The following is a 27,602-nucleotide window of genomic DNA, read 5'->3' as shown; positions in this document are numbered from 1 at the left end:
GTATTGTGCGTTGAGCAACAGGCGTACCTTGGGACCATACTGGGTAGAAACGATTGAACCGGAAGTTATCGTGTAAGATTTGTCGACTTCCAATTCCCGAATTTTTACATACTCAAATGACAAATTTAGCATTTGTTTTAATGCTTGGAGATCACTCATTTTTTCGGTTGTCATATCGAAGAAGAGAAAATTTACAGTGTGTATGTTAGAGAAATTTAATTGTTTTTTTTCACGATGTGTGTTATTTATATATACCGAAGATTATTTTTTATGATGTGTGTTATTTATATATCAAGTTTTTTTTGACACGTATATATTATTATTTTTTTTAACGGAGGAAGAAAGTTCGTGCTTCGGAAAACGCGAGGATGTGCGTAAGGATATCTTCCTTCTCCTGCATAGACTTGTACCAATCATCAGTATACCATCTTCTTCCCTGCATCGCCTCGTTTAGTTCGTCCGACCTCTCGTTTAATTATTCCCCTGCAGCCGAAAGCAGAATGTTGAGATCACCATACCTCAGGCCGCTGATCTCCCGAAGAAGGTCCTTGACGGCTATTTCACAAGGGATGCGAAATTCCGGCGTCGTTCTTGCTATGATTACAAGTTTATTAACATCTCCGTTTACTATCTTTTTGAATATTTTAGATAGTAGCTCGGGTGGCAAATCGGTTATGCAAGCCATGTTGTTTTTTTACTGTATGTTATTTATATACCCCACCCCAATTTTTGTTTCGTGTTCATGGCGATGGTGGTGCCTAGTGCGGCGACCCGTTCACCCAGCGATGCGTCTCTGCTCACGAACCTTTCGAAAGCTACGTGCTCCAACTTTCTGTCTGCTTCGTGACGTGCGTCCAGATCCGTCTGCGTGGTGTTGTAGGCGATGTCGTGATCTTTGCATGCGGCATCCAACGGATTGACACCCTTGTCTCCTCTCTCCAATCTTTTCTCGAGTTTGGTACCCGGTCCGCAGTACTGGTAGCCAGGTAGATGCATCTCGAAAGGTAACTTGTTGATGATGTCGTTCACGAGTCCCTTTCCTTCGGCCACGTTCCAGAATTTCGGAGGCAGCGTGTTGATGATTTTGATGAGGTAACCTATGCCCTTGTCGTCGTTCACGATGAAGTTGGAAAGTTTCGTGCTGATCATGTCCACGATGCCAACCTTCTCGTTGTAGAAATTACGGTTGCCTGCATTCTCTTCGCCGGCTATCACCAACAATCGGTCCACGAGTTTCCTCACGTCGTCCACCCAAACGAATTCTTTGGGTAACGTGTTGTAGCGTTTGACGCCGCTGCCTGTTTTGACCTGGTTCCAAATCGGTTTGATGAGATTCCTGTACTTCTCGCCGCTGCTCGATTTCACCCTATTCTGCGAGGCGTCGTTGTTTTGGTACAAGGCATCCGTCATGATCAGAATTTCCTTGTAACTCTGGTAATCTTCGTCGGTGTAATCTTTCGGCTGCTTTTTGGCAACGAGTTCCCACAGTCCCACCGTACCCGGATACCTGTTCCAACTATCCTTGTCGCCTAAATTGACTTTAATGTCGTTGCCTTCGAAGGTCACCTTCGATTTCCCAATCTTCCACACCACACCGCCGCCTTCGCTGGTTTCCATGCTGGGATACAATCCGAACACTTCATCCTTGTCGAATTTCCCCGTGCTCAGGTAGTCTCGTGCCAAAGGTCCCAACTCGATTTTATCCGAAGACGACGACGTGCTGCCTATGGCTCGACGTCGTGCCGGTGCATCCTTCAGTTCGAACGGCGTCGAAGGAATGCTCGAAATAGGCGTGGGTACAGCGTAACTTTTAGCTGCGAGCGGTACGAGTTCATTGATCAAATTTTTATTTTGTTCCGTGACACTTTTAATTTCTTTACCTAGACCGCTGATGGCATCGATCACAGGTTGATCCTGACGTTTCTTCTCTTCGTAGAATCCGCGATTTTCGGATTTCCAACCTTTGAAGCGTTTCGCGAGGTAATCGCGAAGCTTGAGATTTTCGTCTTCAATTTTTCGTTTCCTCATGACGTTATTTATATACGTCGTTTCTCACAACGTTGCAACGTTTAGAAAGTCGTTGATTTTGTTTCTGTATTTTCCGTCGTTGGGTTTCCTCGTCATGTCGATCGTCGCGAATCCGAAATCGTCACCGTTCCAGCAAGAAGAGCAGCCTTCCGAAAATTGATTGTAGTTCATGTCTCCGCCTACGTAGTCATCGTACGCATGCTTGAGGTTGGTGTGATCTTGACGAAACAAGCATATGAAATTAGCGTTGTCGCGTACTAACTGTTTTGGAATTTTGGAAAACGTTTGAGCTAGGTAGAAGCAATCCATTCCTTTGTGACGACCTTGCGTGAAAAAGTTGCGAATTTCATTTTGATTTTCCAGGATGGCGTCGTCGAACACAACGACTGAATTTTCACGACAATCGTCAAGTGGTTTTATTTCCGAGGCGAACGTTGCAATGTCCAGACCATCGTACAGTTTCATCAGTTGCTGGTATTTGGATTGCTCCAAACTTTTCGAGAACACGTACAGGTGCCTGTTCTTCCAATCTAACCAATTCGGTGCGAGGAGAAAATTGTCCACGAGCAGTGTCGTTTTCCCACACCCCGAAGGACCTACGATCAGACAGCGGATGCTGTCGGGAAGCAATTCGCCGTTCTTTTTCTTCGTTTGACTTTCCGAATTAGGTAAACGTTTTACAACATTCCACGTACTCATAGAATCACTTCGTTTGAATCGATCCAACTCTTTTCCGGAAGTCCCAGCCATTTCACCAAAAAATTGTTGCCTCTCTTGCGCAAAACTTTCTCGATGAGGTACGTGTCGGGGTGTTTCGTTTTAGAGAGTTCCTCTTCGTAAAATCTTCCTTTCAAAATCTCGCCGCTACTATCTTTTATTATATACGTGTGTCGGTTTCCGGGTAGAACTCGAACCACGGTAAAAAGTTCGGTGCTCCAGTTTCGTGTGAAACCCCTGTCGAACGTTCGCTTCAATTTACTAACCCTCACCTGGTCTCTAATTTTGTATTTAGCTTTTTTTGTCGTGGGTGTGTACTTTGGACAGTAAACGGTAGAAATTAAACGCTGCTCGTCAGACTTGGTAACGTCAGCTGGCTTCATGCCTATTGTTCTGTGTGCCGTTTTATTATAGGTGTCGACGAGTTCCGGCAGGATGTCGACCCATTTGTAATTTCCCCGAAGCGTGAATCGTTTCCACATGTGTGTTTTCAAGGTTCGATTGAATCTTTCCACGATGCTGGCTTTGATGTGACTGAAGCTCGAATAATGTCGAATCTTGTGTTTTTGAATAAACTTTTGGAATACGGCGTTATAAAATTCCTTCCCTTTGTCTGTTTGCAGAAACCGTGGTCGTCTGCCGCCGCTTTCGCGAAAAATTAATTTGAATGCTTCCGTGACGCATGTTCCTGTTTTCGCCTTCAAAGGTAGAGCCCATGCGAATTTCGAAAACGTGTCTATGACGGTGAGGAGGTACTTGTTGCCCTTGTTCAATTTATGTACGTTTTTCAAATTGCCGCTACTCATCTCCACGAGGTCACTTTGCCAGAGGTCGTCGATGCCCTTGGTTACCACAGCCAAACGTTCGTAGTTGCGGCGTGCAGGTTTATGCAATTCTTCGACGATGGCTTGCCTAGACATTTTTTTAGAGATTACGTTTCAAAAGAAGCACAAGCGTGATGGGATTCAAAGAGGGTGGCACTTCGCTCGTGTTTTGAATGATCAGCTTATCGCCGGCACTCACGTCGAAAACGGTGAGATCTTCGTCTTCGTGTATTTCATATATGTTGCGCGTTTCGTTCCAACGTGCCAGAGGAATGTTTCCAGCTTTCTGGACACCACGATTCGATATCAAGGTCATGGTGGGAACGCTAGCTTTTCTACCGTGAGACCAGTACGAAAATTCGTTTATCTGAATCGTGCCATCGAGGAGAAACTTGTAGTACGGATGATAAGGATGTAACATGTACAGTTTGTTACCTTCGACGAACGTGGAGATTCTCTGTTGATTGGGTATGCTGTTGATTTCGATGGCATGCAGAGAATACAGTTTAGCGAATTTAGTATCGACGCTAACGAGGTTGCTGTGAAGCTGTCCCAGTGTATTTTGTACGGGCAACAAATGTTCGACGATGGTATCCGTTACTGTAGAAAATGACGGTTTGATTTTCACTTCCACGTTCAACTGCTTGAAGTTTTCGTTGAGTTCTTGCAACTTGGCACCGAAAGAGGCCAGCGTCGATTCCTGCGTGGATTCCAGCACTCCAACTTGATCTCTGATGTTGACGACAATGTTCTGAAGGTTCTCGACTTGATTCAATTTCGAGCTCTTCTCGGTAAGATCGTTCACGATGATTCGCATCTCTGTAAACTGCGTGTGAAGGTCGGCGACGCTCTGCGAAGTGGGTAGCGTCGACACCAGCGAAGCAAGTTCGTCTCGAATCTGTTCCACGTTCGCCGTTTCCGTTTCTAGTCGTTTCAGCATTCGAGATATGTTCCTTTTCAAAGCGTGTAATTCTTTGGAGGTGGGGAGATTGGCCACTTTACTCTCGAGATCGCTCAATGAATTTTTGATGTCGTTCGAATCGGATAGTGCCGTCACCGCCGTTTTCAATTTTTCCAAATCTTCGCTCGAAGGCACGCTCGTCCGTAACGATTCCAAGTCACCCTGTATGTTGTCCAGTACGTGATGAAAATGAGCGAGATTCGTTTCGACGTTCAAATTTTCTAAATATTCGATCTTCTGCTGAACCGTGCTCAACGTGTCTTGAATGCTCGTCAACGCTCTCGCTTCAGCGTGAATATTTTTAATTTCTTCGTTGATCAACTCCAGAGACGCCTGAAGCGTAGCGATGGTGGTTTGAATGTGTTCGAAATCTTGATAGGCCTCCAATTGAATTTTTATGTTCGCGACGCTTTTACCGATGACCTGCAGTTCGTCCGACGATGGTAGGTTCGTCATTGTATCTTCCAAAGTCTGCAACTTGGATTTAATTTCTTCCAACGTGCTGGCGAATTCTTCTTGTAATTTGGAAACGACGACGTGCAAGCGTTCTACATCAATATCGCTCACGACGGTTTGAAGTTCAGAGAAATTCTTTTCTATTGCGGAAGTTCGTTCTTCGATTTCGAGTTTCAATTTTTCCAAATCTTCATTTTTCGATTGAAATTGCTGTAATTTGGCCAAATCATTTTGAAGCGAATCCACGCTCAACTGTATATTTTGAACGTTGTCGTAAGAAGGTACGTCGACATAATTTTTTATCAGCGTCTTCAGTTCGGAATCGATTTTCAGAATGGGATCGAGACATTGCGTTTGGAGCGTAGCGATTTCCGACTCTAAACTTTTGTTTAAGGTTTCCTGCAAAGCGATCAAATCGGTCCTCAACTTCTTAACTCGAATGTCCAACATGAGAATCTCTTCTGCGTGGTCTACACGCTTGGTGTTGCCGAAAATGTCGTTAGGCATTTTGTTAACGGTTATTTATAATAGGATAGACGATTCGTAATTCTACGAAGAGAGGAATAAGTTTGTCGTAATCTCCGAGGAGTTCTATGTAAAGATAATCTCCTGCAGACACATCGTACGTAATGTTAGAAAGCATCTTGTCGTGCTTGATTCGAAAAATATTCTTGCCGGTAGATATTTTGATTTCGCCTGCGTTTTCCGGATTCACGGTGATTTGAAGTTTCCCGTCGATCGGAATTTCGTAAAAATGTAAATTGTTATTAAAAACATAAAATATCTTGCCCACGTCCTCATCCAATTTCGTCCAAATGCTGTTGAGGTGAATGATCAACAGACCGTTGAGTTTAGGTAACACGGAAGGTAAGACTTCATGATCTGGTATGGTTTCCATAATGATCTGTTTTTTGAAACCGAACAAATTCATAGGCATGCTGGTTATTTAAGAATACGGTCAAAGTTTTTTGTAATGACAGTCAAAGTGTTTTTTTTTTTGTTTTGTTTTGTTTTATGAATCTTCTGTTGAAGATGGGCACATGTTGCAGGTTTTGCTTTCTGCTAAGCGATAGTGCCCCCACGGCAGTGTGTGGATTCCACATTGGAGAACGCACCTCTTGTCGTCGTTGGGATCCAGGGCAATCTTCCTCACTTTGTTGGTGGTCAACACATGGTCGACGCTCTGGATGCGCTGTTCTGCTCTTAGAACCGACGACCCGGTCTTGAGGCAATCCACAAAGTCCTCGAATGTGAGATGCTCCCGAACCACCTGTCTGCCGACACCCTTGGCCTTCTTGGTAACGCTGCCCTCGGCTTTGATGGTATAGGCCTTGGCGCGAAGACCTGCAAACTCGAGAATCACGTCTCCGTCCTTCTCGTCTTTGAGTTTGCCAGGCACCTTTTTGTTGCGAGCCAGGATACTGTACCGGTTCGGCTGGGGATAGCCCGAGGTGTCAAAGAGGTTAACAAAAGATGGATCTGTGGCTATATCCCCGTATGCGTTGGCTGTGCGAACGTGGTACACCAAGCTGTCCGTGTCCGTGTAGAGAAGCGAGATGTTGTGGCCATAGTGTGGACGTAATGTGTCGTAGTACGTCTCGAACATGTGGAGCTTGCTCAGATCCAGAACAGTGGCTCCAACGTAGATGGGCTTGTTGAGCTTCACCACGCCTTGCTTCATGTGAATCAGAGCCAGCTGCTCGTTGTAGATTGTTCGAGACTTGAACAATGGACTTGCAACAAGCTGACGACATCGCTCTTTCCTCGTCACCAATTTTATGTCCACGCGATTCCGTACATTCTCCATGGTCTTGCCAAACACCGCATTATTCATGAGCTTGAAGAAATCCTTATCAAGCTCGGACGTGGCTGCGGTGCGGCGTTCAGTGTTGAGCTCGATATATGGACGCAACCATGAAGAATGTTCGAACTTGAGGATGCGGTGAACTGCGTGGACGGTGACCCCTTGCCGCATCAACCACCGGAGATTCTGGTAGTGAAGAACGTATTTCTTCTTGGGTTCGAAATCCATGACGAGCTTCTTCTGGTTGGAATCGGGTGGACACTTGAACTCGGGTGCAGGGGGGAGATCGCAGAACAAATCCTGCAGCTCCTCGGAGAACTCAAGGTCCACCTCGGCGAAGAACCCATGTTCCGAATCGTCGAAGTTTTTGATGTCGAATTCAGAAGGATCAGCCCACTCGAACCCTCTAAAGGGGAGTCGCTGCATCATAGAGTGCCCGTACAAGTTATTTACGTCCGTGTACATGATGTAGCTTGACGGTTGGGTGGAGTCGTAGCCAGTAGCCATGTGATGGTTGTTGGCGCGCGCGTGCCGTTGCGACACCTGGACCATTCCACCCCGCTTGGCACGTTCCACAAACAGCATCATGTCCACGTCCGAAAGAAGCTCCAGCTTAATTTTCGTCACCAGAAACATGGCTGACCATGCCAGTCCGGGGAGACTATAGAAGTAGGCGGGATCCAGGTGGTAGATGTTCATTGCAGTCGCCCGGAACGTCTGGAACACGTCGGCGAGGAGCGTCACATCAAGTCTGAGGTACGCATCGTGGTAGTCCCCGAGATTTTGGCAATCCAGCTCGCGCCACATGGACTGAGCATGGTTATAGTCATCCTCAGAGATGCCCGAGCCTCGCAGCTTGCTATAGAAGTTTGCTCGAGGAGGAAGCGACGTCTCCGCAAACTTGGTAGAGTCGGTGACGTATTCGTAGGGGTAGACCCCTTTACGCCTGAAGAGACTGGCGTCCAAGTTTGGAAAATTCGCAGAGGTAATGAGCATTTGTTCGTTGCTCAGCTTCCCTGCAAGGGCATCGAGGCTAGCCGAGAGGAACCTCAGGGAGTCGAGGAAGCGAAGCTCGATGCTCCTGCTTTTTGAGTTGGGGATCGGCACCCACTTGCTGACGCTAATATAACGCTCCTCGTTTTGTGGCAGGACATTGATTCTTGCATTGTCGTATCCAAGATGCTTGATCAGGTGGTGAAAATCGTACCCCGAGCCATTGTGAAAAAATACAGGGATGAAGCGCGGGTCCCGGGCCAAGCGATTGCAGTCGTCGCACCAAGGACCAACGTACCTACCGTTAAAATGATCGTGGTGATGGACTTTACGGTTGTTGATGCTAAACTCGCAGGTGCACACAGGACAGGTAGTAGCCTCCTCGTGTCTATGTTGATCGTCGGGGGACAGTGGGAGCATAGACTTGGGGGTCAACAGCACCTTCCCTATCTCGATGGCCTCGACAACCATCCTCTCAAGAAAGTGTTTGGCTGCGTCGGGACCACGGTACACGTAGGGCTCGGGGTCGATGTGTTGATCTCGTCGCACCACAACATATGCGAAACTGGATGCCTCGTGGAGTTGGTAAGGGGTGGTGGAAGAAACTTCTGGATCGGGATCGCAAGTGGACAGGGGTTTGAGAAAAGCCTCGAAATCCGCGATGATAATAGCGGGGTGCTCCACCATGGCACCGTGCATGCGAAAACACTCTACGGCGCCAGGTTCGGGCAAGTCTGCCACCCCAGGCTCGTTGGCATTGCAGTAGAGCTTGTGGTTAGCGAGCTTTTCGGCAGCGATGTTGGGACCTCTGATGCGCTGGTAATCCTGCCGTTCTCGATTACGAAATATAGACAAGCACCTGGGACAAACTTCTATGTGGTGACTATCACTGCTCAGCTGGCTCGAAACAAGCCGAGAGAGGGAACGGATGAGGGTGTAATGGTGGTGGGTCTCATCCTTGATGAGCAGAAGATGAATTTCCTGCGCACCGTCGTCGTCTACGTCGCTCACCCGGATGGGGTACACCATATTTTCGTCGGTGAGGCCATAAACGTTGATGGCCAACCGAGGGTTGCGTGTACGGGCCTCGAACTTGCGAATGTCCGAGACCTCCACCGGGTAGTCAATCCCAGCCATCGCATCTTCCAGCTCCAACTCGTAGGGTAGGTAGTGGTTAACTCGTTTTGGTTGGTTTTTCCAGTGGACAAAGTGTAATGCTGCAAGCACCGACCAGAGAAAGCACTTGGCGTCACCGTTCTGAATGTTCAGGACAGCCTTTTTATCCTCAATCGCTTCTGGTAAGCAAACATAGCTGGAGGCGGAGAGAGGCATAAACTTGGAAAGTTTGACGCGCAGTTCGTGAGGCTCGTCGCACAGCGAACCCCCCGAACCCTTAGCTTCATGCTCCTCTTGCTTTGCCAGCAGCTCCTCGACAAACTTGTTGTAGATTACCTCTAGGTTTTCGACATCCGCCAGATGCAACGTCTTCGCCTTGGTGTTGTGGCAGAAGCTGTAAATTTCATCAGACGGCTTCTTGTACCAGCAACATAGCGATGCGTAGAATTTAGTGGAGTGCGTTGCAAGCGCATCGCCGAGGACGGAAATAATTTGTGCTTGCACGTTCTCCAAAAAGCTACGCACGTCGCATGAGCCCTCCGAAATAAAAGGAAAATCCTCTAACGAACGCTGGAAAGCAGACTGGTCTGCTTTTATCGCAGGCTTGACGCGTTTGGCGAGTGGTGTATTGATGGAGGCTGCTTCTGCCTTCCTCTTGGTTGAGCTGGTCGACGGTTGAGCCCCAGATGTACTTTTGCTTAAACAAGTAAGCTTATGTTTTTTGGCATACGCAATTGTGATGTGTTTATTGCATCCAGAACATAATTCGGTGGCAGCCAAATGCCTGCCTGGCACGCAGGTGCGACAATGTCTTGCAAAATGTTGGCTTGATTTAGTTTCCTTGCACACAGGGCAACTTTTCATGGAGCGCATTTTTTTGGGGGGTATGTTTATTTATATGTGATCTGTTGGTGGTAGAGTGTTTACAAAAAATGCCTTACGAGAAAAATTTTGTAGGCTAATTCCAATTAGTGTTAGTTTGAGGGTTTATTTATATATGGGTGGCGTTGTTTTCCTCAAATATGTGCTTTAATAGTTTGAGAAAAAAAAACACGTGAAACTCTACAGAGGTGCGGTAATCTATAACCGCAGCCATTAGAAAACTTTTACATTTTTGGTTGGGCACCACGCACCCTGGCGAGGTTATAGGGGCCAGGCATCCTAAAAACAACAATTATTATTTGTTTGTTTGTTTGTTTGTGTTACAATACATATGTGCGCGCGCGCGTGTGTATGTGTGTGCGTGCGTGCGTGTGTGTGTGCGCGCGGCACGTCGTTCCACCGAGAGAGAGAGGTTTACAAAGGTCGCGATATACGGAGTTGGAAAATTACGATATGGCGCATTCGCTCGTTACTGTTGCCAGCCATAAATCTCTCTCTCTCTCTCTTCATCTTACACCAACGTTGGCATCTCTATTTTTTTTTTTAGTTGTAAGTAAATTGCCAACACACTTGCCATCTACCCATCTCTCTCTCTTTACAGCAGTGTCGGCTCTCCTTGTTTAGTATATGTAGGTTGGCAAAAATTGCTTTATGCGCTGTAAGGCAAGCCTCAAGCAAAATTGCCAGCTCCTTGCTTTAGGTTAGGTTAGACCAAAAAAAATCTTGGTGATTTTTTTTTCGAGTGAGGAGTTGGCAACGTTGATTTTTACTTGAGGGCGGTCAACCGGGTTGATTGCACAAGCAAAGTTGCCAGCCCCTTGCTTTAGGTTAGGTTAGAGTAAAAAAGGCTGTGGGTAAGCTGTCGGTTGTTTAACTCTTCCCTCTCTCTTTTTTTTTCTTGTAAAAAGCTATGGCAAAAGTACCAATGGGTTGGCAACCTTGCTTTATGCACTGTAAGGCAAGCCTCAAGCAGTGTTGCCTGCTCCTTGCTTGAGGTTAGGTTAGACCCAAAAACAAAAACCTTGGTGATTTTTTTGAGTGAGGAGTTGGCAACACTGCGAGAAAATACCTCAAGCAAGGTTGCCAGCTCCTTGCTTGAGGTTAGGTTAGACCCAAAAACAAAAACCTTGGTGATTTTTTTGAGTGAGGAGTTGGTAACACTGCGAGCCCCACCGAGCCCCACTTTCGGTCCGTGAACCGGGGACACTACACTACTAGTTATCTTGGAAACGGTGAGACTTAGGAAAAATCTGTTTGCGGATTCGTCATGTACGCCTATATGTAAGTAAAATATGAATAGAACCTATGCTCGGAAATCCAAAATGGCGACCGGAAGTGGGGTTATCTTGGAAACGGTAAGACTTAGGAAAAATCTGTTTGGTGATTCATCAGGTACACCTATACGTGAGAAAAAGTATGAATAGAAGCTATGATCGGAAATCCAAAATGGCGACCGGAAGTGGGGTTATCTTGGAAACGGCAAGACTTAGGAAAAATCTGTTTGCGGATTCATCACGTACGCCTATATGTGAGAAAAAGTATGAATAGAACCTATGTTCGGAAATCCAAAATAGCGACCGGAAGTGGGGTTAGGGGGGCCAGGAATCTTAAAAAAAATATTATTTGTTTGTTTGTTTGCGTCACAATATAGGCGTGCACGCGCGTGTGTGTGGCACATCGTTCCCGAGAGAGAGGTTTACAAAGGTCACGATATACAAACATTTGACCAAGACTTGGAAAATTACGATAAGGTGCATTCATCCTTCAAGAATAAAAAACTGCATTATTTACTCATCACGTTGTGTCAGCGCAATAAATCAGGCGCTGAACATAGAGAGAAAATAAGTTTTTTTAGGTTTGGTGAACCTCAATTAATAAAATAAGTTTTTGAGGTTTTGGTGAGCTCCAAAAAATCAAAGTGAGTTTTTGATGTTTTGGTGCTGTTTTCTACGCTGTGAAACATCGTCAGCGCAATAAATAAGGCGCGGAACGTGGAGAGAAAGTGAGTTTTTGAGGTTTGGCGAGCTCCACCGAGCTCCACCGAGCTCCACTTTCGGTCCGTGAACCGGGGACACTACACTACTTCGAAACGAACCTCGCTCATTTTCATCACGTACTCGACAACATACAGGGTGACTTGGAATCGTTACGGACGAGCGTGCCTTGGAGCGAAGATTTGGAAAAATTGAAAACTGCGGTGACGGCACTATCCGATTCGAGCGACATCAAAAGTTCATTGAGCGATCTCGAAAGTAGGGTGGCCAATCTCCCCACCTCCAAAGAATTACACGCTTTGAAAAAAACATATCACGTATGCTGAAACGACTGGAAACGGAAACGGCGAACGTGGAACAGATTCGAGACGAAATTACTTCGCTGGTGTCGATGTTGCCCACTTCGCAGAGCGTCGCCGACCTTCACACGCAGTTTACAGAGATGCGAAGCATCGTGAACGATCTTACCGAGAAGAGCTCGAAATTGAATCAAGTCGAGAACCTTCAGAACATCGTCGTCAACATTAGAGATCAAGTTGGAGTGCTGGAATCCACGCAGGAATCGACGCTGGCCTCTTTCGGTGCCAAGTTGCAAGAACTCAACGAAAACTACAAGCAGTTGAACGTGGAAGTGAAAATCCAACCGTCATTTTCTACCGTAACGGATACCATAGTCGAGCATTTGCTGCCCATCGAAAATAAACTCGGACACGTTCACAGTAACCTGCTCGGCGTCGACACTAAATTCGCCAAATTGTTCACCTTGCAAGCCATCGAAATCAACAGCGTTCCCAATCAACAGAGAATCTCCACGTTCGTCGAAGGTAACAAACTGTACATGTTACATCCTTATCATCCGTACTACAAGTTTCTCCTCGATGGCACGATTCAGATAAACGAATTTTCGTACTGGTCTCATGGCAGAAAAGCTAGCGTTCCCACCATGACTTTGATATCGAATCGTGGTGTCCAGAAAGCAGGAAACATTCCTCTGGCACGTTGGAACGAAACGCGCAACATATATGAAATACACGAAGACGAAGACCTTACCGTTTTCGACGTAAGTGCCGGCGATAAGCTGATCGTTCAAAACACGAGCGAGGTGCCACCCTCTTTGAATCCCATCACGCTGGTGCTTCTCTTCAAACGTAATCTCTAAAAAAAAATGTCTAGGCAAGCCATCGTCCAAGAATTGCATAAACCTGCACGCCGCAACTACGAACGTTTGGCGGTGGTAACCAAGGGAATCGACGACCTCTGGGAAAGCGACCTCGTGGAGATGAGTAGCGGCAAGTTGAAAAACGTACATAAATTGAACAAGGGCAACAAGTACCTCCTCACCGTCATAAACACATTTTCGAAATTCGCGTGGGCTCTACCTTTGAAGGCGAAAACAGGAACGTGCGTCACGGAAGCATTCAAGACAATTTTTCGCGAAAGCGGCGGCAGACGACCTCGGTTTCTGCACACGGACAAGGGGAAGGAATTTTACAATGCCGTATTCCAAAAGTTTATTCGGAAACACAACGTTCAACATTACTCAACCTTCAGTGACGTCAAGGCCAGCATCGTGGAAAGATTCAATCGCACTCTGAAATCGCGCATGTGGTCACGCTTCACGCTTCAGGGAAGCTACAAGTGGGTCACCATTCTTCCGGAACTCGTTAACGACTATAATCACACGGTGCACAGACCGATAGGCATGAAGCCAGCTGATGTTACCAAGTCCGACGAGCAACGTTTAATTTCTAGCGTTTACTGTCCAAAGTACACACCCACGACAAAGAAACCTAAATACAAAATTGGAGACCAGGTGAGGGTCAGTAAATTGAAGAGAACGTTCGACAGGGGTTTCACACGAAACTGGAGCACGGAACTTTTTACGGTGGTTCGAGTTCTACCCGGGAACCGTCACACGTATATAATAAAGGACAGTGGCGGTGAAATTTTATTGGGGCGCTTCTACGAGGAGGAACTCTCGAAAACTAAATACCCCGACACGTATCTTATCGAAAAAGTTTTGCGTAAGAGAGGCGACAAACTTTTGGTGAAATGGCTGGGACTTCCGGACACGAGTTGGATCGATTCAAACGAAGTGATTCTATGAGTGCGTGGAATGTCGTGAAGCGTTTACCTGATTCGGAAAGTCAAACGAAGAAAAGGAACGGCGAATTGCTCCCCGACAGCATACGATGTCTGATCGTAGGACCTTCGGGGTGCGGAAAAACGACACTGCTCATTGATAATTTTATCCTCGCACCCAATTGGTTAGACTGGGAAAACAGACACCTCTACGTATTCTCGAAAAGTCTCGAACAACCGAAATACCAGCAACTTATGAAACTGTACGAGGGACTGGGCATTGCAACTTTCACAACTGAAATCATTCCACTGGACGATTGTCTCGAGAATTCCGTTGTGGTGTTCGACGACATGATCTTGGAAAATCAAAACAAGATTCGTAATTTTTTTCACTCGAGGTCGTCACAAAGGATTGGATTGTTTCTACCTGGCACAAACTTTTTCCAAGGTTCCGAAACAGTTACTACGCGACAATGCTAATTTCATATGTTTGTTTCGACAAGACCACACCAATTTAAAACACGCACACGATGATTACGTAGGGGCTGACATAAATTACGATCTATTTTCTCAATTCTGCTCCCACTGTTGGAACAGTGACGATTTCGGATTCGTGACCATCGACGTGACTCGAAAAGCAAACCAAGGAAAATATAGAAATAAAATAAACGTTTATCTAGACGTCTCAAAGGCTAACAAGAGGACAATTTCAGATTTGCAACAAGAAGAAAAAAATCCAAAAAAAATCAAAAATCGAGAATCTAAAAAATAAAATTTGAAAAAACGTTCTTTTTTTCAAACGTCTGACAAGCATATATAAAATAACCATTACAACAAAAAGTGAGTGTTAGAAAAAGTGGATAGTCTCAAGAGGGTGACAGCAGAAAACTACGAGAACCGAACGTATAGGCTGAGAATTCGACGTTTCAAAAACGTTTCAACGTATATAGCAAAATGTCAAAACGTCAATTTCAAGAAGACGAAAATCTCAAGTTGGGAAAATACCTCGTGAAACGCTTCAAAGGTTGGAAATCCGAGAATCGCGGATCCTACGAAGAGAAGAAACGTCAGGATCAACCTGTGATCGACGCCATCAGCGATCTAGGTAAAGAAATTAAAGGTGTCACGGAACAAAATAAAAATTTGATCAACGAACTCGTACCACTCGCAGCTAAAAGTTACGCTGTACCCACGCCCATTTCGAGCATTCCTTCGACGCCGTTCGAACTGAAGGATGAACCGGCACGACGTCGAGCCATAAGCAGCACGTCGTCTTCGGATAAAATCGAGTTGGGACCTTTGGCACGAGACTACCTGAGCACGGGGAAGTTCGACAAGGATGAAGTGTTCGGATTGTATCCGAGTATGGAAACCAACGAGGGTGTCGTGTGGAAGATTGGAAAATCGAAAGTCACCTTCGAAGGCAACGACATTAAAGTTAATTTAGGCGAGAAGGATAGTTGGACCAGGTATCCGGGTACGGTGGGACTGTGGGAACTCGTTGCCAAAAAGCAGCCGAAAGATTACACCGACGAAGATTACCAGAGTTACAGGGAAATTCTGATCATGACGGATGCCATGTACCAGAACAACGATGCCTCGCAGAAAAGGGTGAAATCGAGCAGCGGCGAGAAGTACAGGAATCTCATCAAACCGATTTGGAACGAGGTGAAGAGTGGAAGCGGCGTCAAACGCTACAACACGTTACCCAAAGAATTCGTTTGGGTGGACGACGTGAGGAAACTCGTGGACCGATTGTTGGTGATAGCCGGCGAAGAGAATGCAGGCAATCGTAATTTTTACAACGAGAAGGTTGGCATCGTGGACATGATCAGCACGAAACTTTCCAACTTCATCGTGAACGACGACAAGGGCATAGGTTACCTGATCAAAATCATCAACACGCTGCCTCCGAGATTCTGGAACGTGGCCGAAGGAAAGGGACTCGTAAACGACATCATCAACAAGTTACCTTTCGAGATGCATCTACCTGGCTACCAGTACTGCGGACCGGGTACCAAACTCGAGAAAAGATTGGAGAGAGGAGACAAGGGTGTGAATCCGTTGGACGCCGCATGCAAAGATCACGACATCGCTTACAACAACACGCAGACGGATCTGGATGCACGTCACGAAGCAGACAAGAAATTGGAGCACGCAGCTTTCGAAAGGTTCGTCAGCAGAGACGCGTCGCTGGGTCAACTAGTCGCCGCACTGGGCACCACCATCGCCATGAACACGAAACAAAAATTTGGGTGGGGTGTATAAAAAAAAAAGTAAAAAAAACAACATGTCTCGCATAACCGATTTGCCACCCGAGCTACTATCTAAAATATTCAAAAAGGTAGTAAACGGAGATATAGGAAAACTTTTGATCATAGCAAGAACGACGCCAGCATTTCGAATTCCGTGTGAAATGGCCGTCAAGGACCGTCTTCGGGAGATCAGCGGCCTGAGGTGCGGAGATCTCGACACACTTCTTTCGGCTGCAGGGGAAAAATTAAACAAGAGAATGGATGAATTGCACGAGGCAAGGCAGGGAAGAAGACGGTACACAGTAGATTGGTGCAAGTCTAAGCAGGAGACGGAAGATATCATTACGCACATCATCGCGTTTTCCGAAGCACGGACTTTCTTCCTCTGTTAAAAAATAATAATAATATATACGTGTCAAAAAAAACTTGATATATAAATAACACACATCGTGAAAAAAAATAATCTTCGGTATATATAAATAACACACATCGTGAAAAAAAAATTAAATTTCTCTCTAACACTCTGAAAATTTCTCTCCTTCGATATGACTGAAAAAAAATGACTGATCTCCAAGCATTAAAACAAATGCTAAATTTGTCAGTCGAGTATGTAAAAATTCAGGAATTGGAAGTCGACAAACCCTACACGATAACTTTCGGTTCAATGGTTTCTACCGAGTATGGTCCCAAGGTGCGTCTGTTGCTCGACGGACAATACAGTCTATTTTTACCAGATCGATACGCTAACATGTTATCCGACGAGAAGCTATCTATTTTAATCGAGAACAAAACTCGAATCGTCTACAAGGGGACAAAGGAACTTCTTGGTAAGAAAACGAAGCACGTAATAGAATTTGTGTAACGGCTGCGAGGAGTATATCCTTGAAAAAAAAATTACACGAAACAAAAAAAATCTCGAAACATATTTATATATATAAATAACATACCTTAAAAAAAATTACGCTAAACAAAAAAAAATCTCAGAACATATATAAATAACATACCGTGAAAAAAAAATTACACGAAAAAAAATCTCGGAACATAAATATATATAAATAACATACCTTGAAAAAAAAATTACACAAAACAAAAAAATCTCAAAACATTTATATAAATAACATACCGTGAAAATAACACATAGAGCATCAACATGAAGCCCAAGGGTGTCGTGTACCAGATACCATATTCGAATCTAAAAAATCTAGGTGCCCTCGATGGGTTACTCACCAAGAAACAACGCGAGAAGAAACGTTCTTGCTTGTCGAAAGGACACGGAATGAAATTGCTGCTCAGCACACCTCAATTGAGACGCTTGCAGCGTTCGCGGAAACAGCAAAAGATCGGAGGTTTCATATTCAGCATCCCGGCCATCCTGGCAGCATTGGGGGCCGTTGGAAGTTTGGCCGGCGGTAGCGCCGCCATCGCGAAAACCGTCATCGACTCGAAGAAGAACAAGGCGGAATTGGAAGAACAGAAACGTCACAACCTGGCCATGGAGAAGAAAGGGGGGAAGGGCGTGATGAAAAAGTTTAAAAAAAAGAAACAACAGCACTCACCAACCGAGACATTGAATCTCTGATCGAACCATTACGAATCAAACACTTCAGAGGAGTTTTCATGTCCGACTCGTTACCTTCAACCGTTAAAAAAAGAGAATGCGGCGTAGTCAACTTGGACAGTCAAGAAAATCCAGGCACGCATTGGATATGTTACCACAAAAACGACAACAACAAAGCATTCGTTTTCGATTCTTTCGGAGGTGTTCCACCTACAAATTTAGTTCATTATCTGAAAACGAACAAAAGCTCTATATACTACAACGACGAACGAATTCAAAATTTCGGAGACGTGAACTGCGGTCATCTCTGCCTCTCCATGCTCGCGTTTCTCTCTAAAATAAATAAGCCACAGGTGGAAGATTTCCAGAAAGCATTGTGGAACCTTAAACACGATGGGAGTGTTCCATCTCACGAGCGAATCTTCGATCTTGAAACTCACGCTGCACGACGACATCGTCTATCCTAAATCCGTAGCTCTGCGTGCATTCTACAGCATGTACCTCATACCTAACGTCACGCAGCACAACAACAAAATTAGCGTCGGAAGCGAACATATCGTCGTCACGCCAGGCCAATACAATCTTTCCACTTTGCAAGCTCAATTACCCAAAGGCACGTACCTTTCTCAAAATTCGGTCACGCACAGAGTGGAAATCGTGTCCGCGACGGAGACCGTGGACCTGGGCACCATGGGAGAACTTTTAGGTTTCGAGAACGACACAAAACTCGAAGCTGGCATCAAGCACGTAGCAACCAACATTCCTAAATTCTTGGCCATAGAGACTCTGCACGTACACTGCAACGTGGCGGAAGGCATGATCACGAAATCTTCGGACGGATTAGGAAGTCACAAGCAGACGGGAATCATAGCCACTTTCAAACCAAGTTCCGAGTTCATGGAACCGATCATCTACACACCCTCTTCGCCGATCTATTTTCCAGTATGTCGCAACCGCATAGACGACATAGAGTTGGTGGTGACGAACGAGAAAGGAGAGGTGGTGGATTTCGCAGGTGCCACTACGACGGCCATCGTGGAGATCAACGTATAATAAATAACCATACACATCATGGAGCAAATCGAAAGTTACGAATTGCAATCTTTCCCTCCCAACCGTCGCACGTTCGCAAATTTGAACGAAGCGAACCGGGAGATCGAATACGACGTGGACGTAGGCGACGGGTTCGTTCATCCTCACAGAGCGGACCTCTACCTTCAATTCGACGTGGTGAAGAAGGAAAGCGGAGACGCGTTTCCCGCAGCAGCAAATTTGATACTCGTGGACAACTTCGTGCCTCACCTGTTCTCGCAGGTGGAGGTGAGGAAACACAACACCGTCATCGACAGAATAGATTATCCAGGCATCACGTCGACGGCGGTGGGAACATTGAAATTATCCAAAACGGACGCGGCGTACTACCAGGCGGGAGGATTCGAAGCGGGAACGAAAATATCGACGAGAAGTCACACGGTGCTCTTTCCCATGCGTCTGCTTCCGTGATTCTTCTCCGATTACAAGGAGATCATGTGGAAGGGAGGATTGAGGATCACGTTTCGATGAGCGGCCAACGACAACGACGCACTGATGCGATACGCTACTTTGGGTCCGGACGGCACCACGCCGATAGCCAACACTTTACCCGAAGCAGCCAAGTGCGTCATCCGGAGCATGGAGTTGAGAATGCCGGTGGTGGAATACGAAACAAACTACGCCCTCAAGTACAAAGCGGAGATCTTGAAGAGTCCGCAGGTACCGATTCACTTTCACGGTTACCAGTGCGTACAAAAGTTGGCGTCGGGAAGTCACATGGAATTCGACGTGACGACTCAGTTCAACAACATACAGTTCGACATGCCAGATTTCGTCATTGTACTCTTTCAGACCGGGAGAGACAACAATCAGGAAAAAGATTCCAGCAAATTCGACGACTGCAAGATCAAGAACGTTTATCTGAAGAACGGTAGGAACGAAGTGTTCCCGCGCGAAAATTACAACCTCGACATGACCAAAAACGATTACCTCAAACTTTACGAAGCGTTCTCGGCTTACAAACGCGTGACCGAGGGAAGCGTGGACATGTATTACACGCCCAGCGAATTCAAAGCACGGAGACCCATGACCGTCATCAACACGACGAAGAGAAAGCAGGTGGTGGTCAACGATCGAACCAACATCAAGGTCGTCTGCGAGTTCAACGATGCCTTGCCCGAGGACACCGTGTGTAGCGTCATCCTGGTCGCAGAGAAGTCCTTCGTCCACGACGTGAAGAACGAGAGGGTCACGGAACAGTTTTAAAAAATAATTCGTAAAAAATAATAATTGCCACATACTAAAAAAAAAATCAACAAGGTTATATAAAATACAATGTAAGTTAGTTCGATGCGCAAATAAAAAAAAATGATAACTCGTGAAACTCTATACAGAGGCAAATGGCTTCGATAGCCATGATCATTTAGAACTGGTGTTGGGCACCACGCGCACACCCCCCACTCTCTCTGTGGCGGGATATTATTTTTTTATTCTTTTTTTTTTTGAGGGTCTTAACAAAAATAATTTTTATTATCGCACACACACACACACCGCAGAAGATCACACATGAGTTTAAAAAAAAAAAACATCGTAGCAGATTACGCTGAGAGCACAAGGTCGTAGTAGATTACACTGAGGGACCTTACAGTAAGAGGAGACAGCAGACTTATAGGAAAATGTCGTAAGTCATTTCAAAAGTGTAGGTCAAAGGAGCATAAGAGCAGGAGGAGCTTAAAAAAAGTGATGCCAGAGCTTTTTTTTTTTCTGTCCACTTTTCTCTCATTGTAGGTTAGATTAACCCCTAAAACATCGTAAAATAATAAAAAAATAGATCAAAAGGATGGTTCCAGAACGTACCATACCAACCTTCGTCAGGCACAGAACGTGGAGAGAAAGTGAGATTTTTGAGGTTTTGGTGAACCTCAATTAATAAAAGTGAGTTTTTTGAGGTTTTGGTAATCCCCAAATGAGTAAAGTGAGTTTTTGATGTTTTGGTGCTGTTTTCTTCGCTGCAAAACATCGTCAGCGCAATAAATGAGGCGCGGAACGTGGAGAGAAAGTGAGTTTTTGAGGTTTTTTTGATCCCCAATTGAGGTTCCAGAAACGGGTTGATTACACTACTTCCCTCGCACAGGCCGCCAGAGAACTGCCTCGAACAACAGGAACGTGTCTCGAGTCCAGGAAATCATCCAGGGGAACAGGCGTGTTTCGGTTAGGGAACTTTCACACATTGTTGGAGTAGGGCACAGTGCTATCCAGGAGATGATTGGTGTACTTGGTTACCGGAAAGTGTGTTGCAGATGGGTGCCAAGGGATTTGAATGCGGCACAAAAACGAAACAGAAAAGATGTTTGCACGGAACTTTTGGCGCGGTACCGAGCAGAGGATGGAGGCGAGGGTTTCTTGAAGTGTTTGGTTACTGGAGACGAAACCATTTTCCACCTCTACGAGCCTGAGAGTAAACGTCAAAGCCTGGAGTGGCGACATCAAACATCACCAAGAAAGAAGAAACCGAGGACAATGTGATCAGCTGGCAAAGTAATGGGAACTGTCTTCTGGGATTCGGAGGGTGTTCTTCTCGTGGACTTTCTCACTCCTGGGGAAACAATCAATGCCGCTCACTACGTGCGCACTTTGAGAAAACTTCGTCGTGCTATTCGTGAAAAACGTCCTGGCATGGATAGTGCTATCCTCCAACACGACAGTGCCAAGCCGCACACAGCACAGCTAACGAGGGATGAAGTTGCCAGATTTGGGTGGGAACTCCTTCGACATCCTCCCTACAGTCCAGATCTGGCTCCTTCTGACTTTCACTTGTTTTCTTTTCTGAAAGAACACATGCGGGAAAACAGATATGACACCAACAAGGAAGTGGAACTTGCCGTTAGGAGAATACTCAGACGTGCCCGAACGGAGTTCTACAACACAGGAATTTTCAAACTTCCAGAACGTTGGCAAAAATGTGTCGATTTACATGGTGATTATGTTGAAGACTAATAAAGGTATGTACTTTAACAGGCATATATTAGATTCTTTTTTGTACAGTTTACTTCCTTCTTGTAACATGTTGATCACGACTTTCAGTACGCACGATATTTCATTGATATGTGGAAGCTCTAATAACTATATATTTAGCTTCCAATATGAAGGACCCCTGACTAGTTTTGTTTCTTCCAGGTTTATTGCCATTTTTACTGCCATATGATCAGTAAAGGGCGCTGGCCATGCTTCTGTGGATGTTATATTTTTTATTTGATCTGTATTTGTGTATAACCTATCGATTCTCGATCCAGATTTATTACTAACATTTATAAATATTATATCCTGTCTCTTCTGTAACCAAATATCTTTCAAATGCAACTCTTCAATTAATGTTGCAAGTGCTGGACTTATTTGATAAGCCCCTAAACAATCGCTGGGAGTCAATACCTGATTAAAATCTCCTCCAAGTATTATTTTAGGTTCCCTTCGTCCTGCATCTGGGCATCCTGCATTTTTTCACTTCCTTTTTCCTCTTGTTTGTCTAGGTAAGAAGTTCCCGGTTGTTTTGTGTCCATCGATAAGATTTTCTGGTTGTGTTCTTCCTTTGTGGTCGCCGTATTTACCGGTGGGAACATTTCCACCGGGCGGGTGTCACTTGGCACATTCCTCATTCCCTTATCTTTCTTTTGTTCTTTTATCACCTTTTGTAGACCTTCCGACTCTTTTTGATTATTATCTGGTTGGAGCTGATTGTTCACGTTCGAAGAACTCCCCTTTTCCACTATTATATCACTACAATGTCTCTCTCGGTTTTTATTTACATGAAGCGTTGTTATCTGACGACTATCACATTGCCAGCTATCGTGTCCTTCTTTTCCACACGCCCTGCACGTTCTCGGCTGTCCGTCGTATATCACATGGCACTGATGAGATTTTACTGTAATGAACGACGGAATCGGTTTTTTTAGTTCCATTTTCACTATTCTCACCCCGTTATAAACTTGATATTTAAAGTTATCAGACCACGTTTCTTTGTCTATACATTCCACCTTCCCAAATTCCGTTAGTTTTTCTTTTACACAGTCATCATCTAATTCTAGTGGTAAGTTAAACATTCTTACCGCTTTTCTTTCCCTCCCACATCACTCAAAATCACTTTTACAGTTTCACCAATATCATAACAAAAGTTTGTTTCCGGACCACATTTCTCTAATATTCGCGTCATTATTGCTTCTCTGATACATTTTGCAAAAACACATCGAAAATACGTAGGTATTTGTATTCCCAAGATCTCATCTACGTGGAGTTGAAATTGTCCATGTATAAAGTCATGAATTTCTCGCGCCGACGGCCTCGGTGCCCCGAACGGAAAACGTATCTGGGTGGTATTTTGTCTAATGATATTCATATTTTTACTAGTCTAAAGTACTTTTCCAATCTACTTACTCGCCAGCCAACTGCACCAAACGCCACAAGCAACACGCACACGGCACTCCCGCTCGTTGTTTCCTGAAGGCAACTTTTCACTGACCTTCACGGAGCAACTAGCTTCCGCGTCCACTCTCTCTGAAGGCTTCCACGAAACTCCCCGACTGAGCCACCGCGGCCATACAAGCACATAGGAACACTGTATATCATACATGCACAAACACACACAAGCACATACAGAATGTTGCTGCACAACACACACGTCCAAACAGTCACAACGCGTATCAAGGCGAACATTTTGCTTCTTGCAACTTACGGGTACTTAGAAAACGACATTTTATCCCGTATGTATGCAACAGACCATCAAAGAGTCACGTTTAACTAACTTTTTTCCTGTAATGAAACAATACGATTCTATCTCGGTATGGACAGTCTGTGTAACCAATCACATCCAATGTAATGGCTGGCCTTTGGGATATGAATACTTGTGCACAAATTTAATGAAACCCATCTTTTTCAGAAAAATAGTATTGTGATATGTAACAGATATGCGGATAATGATTCACGAATAATTTAATATAGGGAAGGTTAAATGCTGCAACTTCACCTTGGACCAAAATTCTTGTAAATAAACACTCAATCAAAATAAGGAGGTGATTGTCCTGATTGACTGACAGCTGGAAGAATCACGATGAAAGATATTGCTGGGAAGGAACAACGGAGGATTTCAACATGCAACATGGTTACGAACAACATTGCATAAAATATATTTAGAATACAATAGTAATAATAAAATAATAAGGTAATAATAAATAATAAGGTAGTTACATTTTTGCAAATTTTCTGGCTTAGAGACTAAGTGATGGAGAACTTAAATTTATTAGATACAAGATTAAACAAAATTATGACAGAGATCTCGGCGGTAACAACGTTTAGCCATAGTTTAGGGCTTTGCCCATAAGCATATACTTACATGAATAAATGTTTTCACCATTTTGACGGCGAGAACCACCATCTCAATGATTGTTATTATGCTCGCTCCCATGAAAGCGCCTGAGACACCACCTACATCACCTGCAAAGAAAAAAAACTTCATTTATATTGTTTATAGGTTAAAACGTTTCCATAAACAATAAAGTCCAATTACAATCTCGGTAGAAGGAACAGACATATCTACAAAAATGATAATAGCTGGTAATTATTAAAGAAAATGGATTCCAATTGTCTCATAACATAATTGGCTAATATAACAATGTATTGTGGTTTGAAAGAAATAAACATTAGCCTAGTTAGGATGAAAAGTTTCAATATGCATATTCTTGCTATTTTTGAATGTGTCTTTATAACTTGCATGGTGTCACATGAAACCCTACAGATGAATATTATATAGAATTAAAAAACGTACTGAAACAATTTTTGCTATGTGTATAAAATTGAATTCACTCACTTATCCATTCAATGAAAGCCTCTGGATGTTGAACGATAATCTTGTATGGATCATTTGATACGTAGAACTCCAGTATGGAAAATGTTGTCCTGCAAAATAATTTATTTCACAATAATGTTTCATTATGATATGTTAATGAATTATACACAATCATGTATACATTTCTTTGAAGCAGTAAACTTTCACAGGGAATAGAGAACATCTAATCGAGCTTTTCTATTTTTTTTTTTTGCTTCTTGAGGTCTCGTTTTGAAGTTACGAGCAGTTTTGTAATTTTTTGTGTGTGAGTATGTAACCAAGCGGTATAGATTCACGGTTGGCATGGGCAATTTATTTTTTATGTTGGAAAACAAGTCTTTAGTAAGGTACTGTAACCAATCAAGACAAGCACCACTTTCTATTGACTGTGATTTCCATTGGACAACACTTACTATCATGAAATACTATAAGCAATATGAAAATGCATATATTAAGTGAGAAGGATAAACCCAGAGATTTCACCTTGACTGTGGTTCATCCCCAAATTACTTGAGGCTGTCTCTAAGCAACGGTGTGACCGATTTTGATGAAACTCCAAGCCTTACTGTCAGGCGCCATATTGCAAAGGCCCTCCTTAACCATGCGGTTAAAATTGTAAAATATTGGTTTTGCGTCTGTTAGGTTATAAAATATAGAGTATTTAATATTTAACACTTTACCAGTGTAGCTACAAGGGCAAGGTAGAGCGACTGCAACGGAAAGTCCCTACAGTCAGTGTGAGATTGCTGGACCAAATTTATGAAGCAACGGTGAAAGCAACCCTATTTTACGGCGCGGAACTATGGGGGAGGGTAGGGGGGCGAGTAGCAAATCAGATACAAGCGCGGTTTTTAAAACAAATACTGGGAACCAGCACGAGTGCAAGCACGTGTGGCGTCCTGAGGGATATGGGAAAACATAGGGAGGATGTCGAAGCGAGGATGAGATGTTTCAAGTACTGGATGAAGCTGGAACAAGGGGCCGGAGACTCACTGAAAGAACAGTGTCTGCGAGTTCAGATTGAGGAAGGGTTCGCACGCCACTGGGCAAGTGGAATTAAGGACGACTTGTACAGAATGGGTCTGGGGGAACTGTGGGAAGAGGTGAGGGGCGGGAGGTGCGAAACTGGGATGTTGCAAATCATAAGGGAAAGGTTGGTGGACAGTAGCAGGCAAGACATCATGGCAGAATGTAGGGAGAAGGTAACGCTCGTCGCCGCACAACCGCCAGGGGTGTGGGTGGAATGGGGGAGAAAACGATACATTGATACGTGTACGTACCAGCAAAGACGTGGATTCGCCTGGTTCCTGCTAGGGGGGTGGAGGCAACACAAACTCAAGGGGCCCGACGGTCGTGCCATCTGCACGTTATGCGGCGAAGAGGAGACGAGGGCTCACATCCTACACGAGTGTGTTTGGTCGGCACCCCTCAGACAACGCAAATGGGGGGACAGTGCATGGGACAGCATTGAGCAGACCATCCAGGCTATATGTAGGGAGGAGAGGAGTGGTATAACGAATGTAAATATCAAAGCCCTGGGCTCCTATTTTCATGCAGTTTGGAGGGAGCGCAGGAAACTGCTGCAAGGAGTCAGTGAAAGTGAAGGGTACGGGACAGCAGGGGCTCAAGCATAGGTGAAGAGTGTAATGTAGTGTTGTGAAAATGAACAATCTCAAATGTAAGAAGAGGACCACATTGCTATTTATATATGTACATAGTATGTAATTATTTTCCAAATGTTTCTGTTTATAAATGTTTCTGAATGTATGATAAATGGGATGCATGTTTAAGGTCGGGGTGTTTATGTAACAATATTGTAAGATACGCACAGCCGAAGGGCTCGTACCAATATCAATAAATATCATATCATATCATACACAATTTTAATGATCTTTCAAAATAGTTTGCTAAAAGAAAAAAGTTGTTCAAACTATCGAGACCTTCAAATCGAGATACCCCTCGGCTCCCTTTAACAATGATAGTTTCCAAAGTAAATTCCCGCCCCTACTCGGACAAGAAAAATACCACATATCAAATCATTGAGTTATGATGGAGTGATTTGAATGTTTGTGCAGATTATTACTTGTTTAGAAAAATCTGGCTGTAAACACATCCTGTGTATATATTTTTATATCTTTAATTTATTTGACTTCGCTTTTCTACCTTTGGGGTTAACCTGGGGATAATCTGATAAAATATGATATACATCTTTTACTCAAGGTTCGAACCTGCGACATCAGTCTTCGTAGTGGTTAACACTGGCTTTTCTGTCATGGAGATCGGTGTGAGAATGTCAGTAATGCTAATAATATGCTCGACAGTAATTCCTTGAGCATATCTAAAGAACAATTCGTGATAGAGACTTGAGTGCAAATCATAGAGCTACGCTTTCAGTCATTGAATCTATTATACTAGAATACAAAACACGTTGAATGTTTATCTACTCTCTTAACGAACATAACAGATCTAGAACATAATTATTATATCAACAGTTCTGATACTTATCTTTAGTTTTTAAGCTTCCCTAAGGCAAGGGTCTAACAACACTTACCTGTCGTTCTCATCCATATGAAGATTTCTTTTGTGGCTAATGATGGATTCGTTCGTGAACAACTCATAGTTGATATCCTGGATGTAGATATATTCCTTGCAGTTTCCCGTGCACATAGCGTAAACTGAAACAGAATCGTCAAATTATGTCAGTTTTCCTCATATTTCTAATACGTCTAACTTGTGTACATTACATTCATGAACAGTGCACCTCTCACCTATATTTCCTTACTCTCATGATCATCGAGAACAGAATTTGTTTATAAATACAATTCATTCACCCTTATGATATCATTGTTGCATTAGAATAAGTTTTTCCAATGTTAGATTTTGATATGGTTACAAATTTTCTAAAAAAGTTTATAATTTTTATTTTACATTTCTAAGATCACTAGCGTGATCGGAAGGAGCTGTAATTGTAATGGCGAATAAGAATAAATGCACGTATGTGACCACGTAGTAACTCAAGCGAAAT

At 44.1% G+C, this 27,602-nt stretch overlaps 1 protein-coding gene across 1 annotated transcript in view; it reads right to left on the bottom strand.

Annotated features, from left to right (window-relative positions):
* LOC146001887 (uncharacterized) overlaps nucleotides 1–27,249 on the bottom strand; it is a 48,210-nt gene extending 20,961 nt beyond the window's left edge. Inside the window, exons 1-3 of the mRNA XM_083139596.1 lie at nucleotides 27,129–27,249; nucleotides 24,560–24,648; nucleotides 24,086–24,186 (exon numbers count right to left, since the gene is read on the bottom strand). Coding sequence (XP_082995722.1) covers nucleotides 24,086–24,186; nucleotides 24,560–24,648; nucleotides 27,129–27,244 — 306 coding nt within the window. The 5' untranslated portion in view covers nucleotides 27,245–27,249. The remainder of the gene's footprint in view (nucleotides 1–24,085; nucleotides 24,187–24,559; nucleotides 24,649–27,128) is intronic.
* Nucleotides 27,250–27,602: the final 353 nt, after the last annotated feature.

Source organism: Lepisma saccharinum, chromosome 18, assembly GCF_977018435.1.
Source record: "Lepisma saccharinum chromosome 18, izLepSacc3.1, whole genome shotgun sequence".
Taxonomy (NCBI): domain Eukaryota; kingdom Metazoa; phylum Arthropoda; class Insecta; order Zygentoma; family Lepismatidae; genus Lepisma; species Lepisma saccharinum.
The sequence above is the reverse complement of the archived record's forward strand: the minus strand, read 5'-3'. Positions and strand labels throughout refer to the sequence as shown.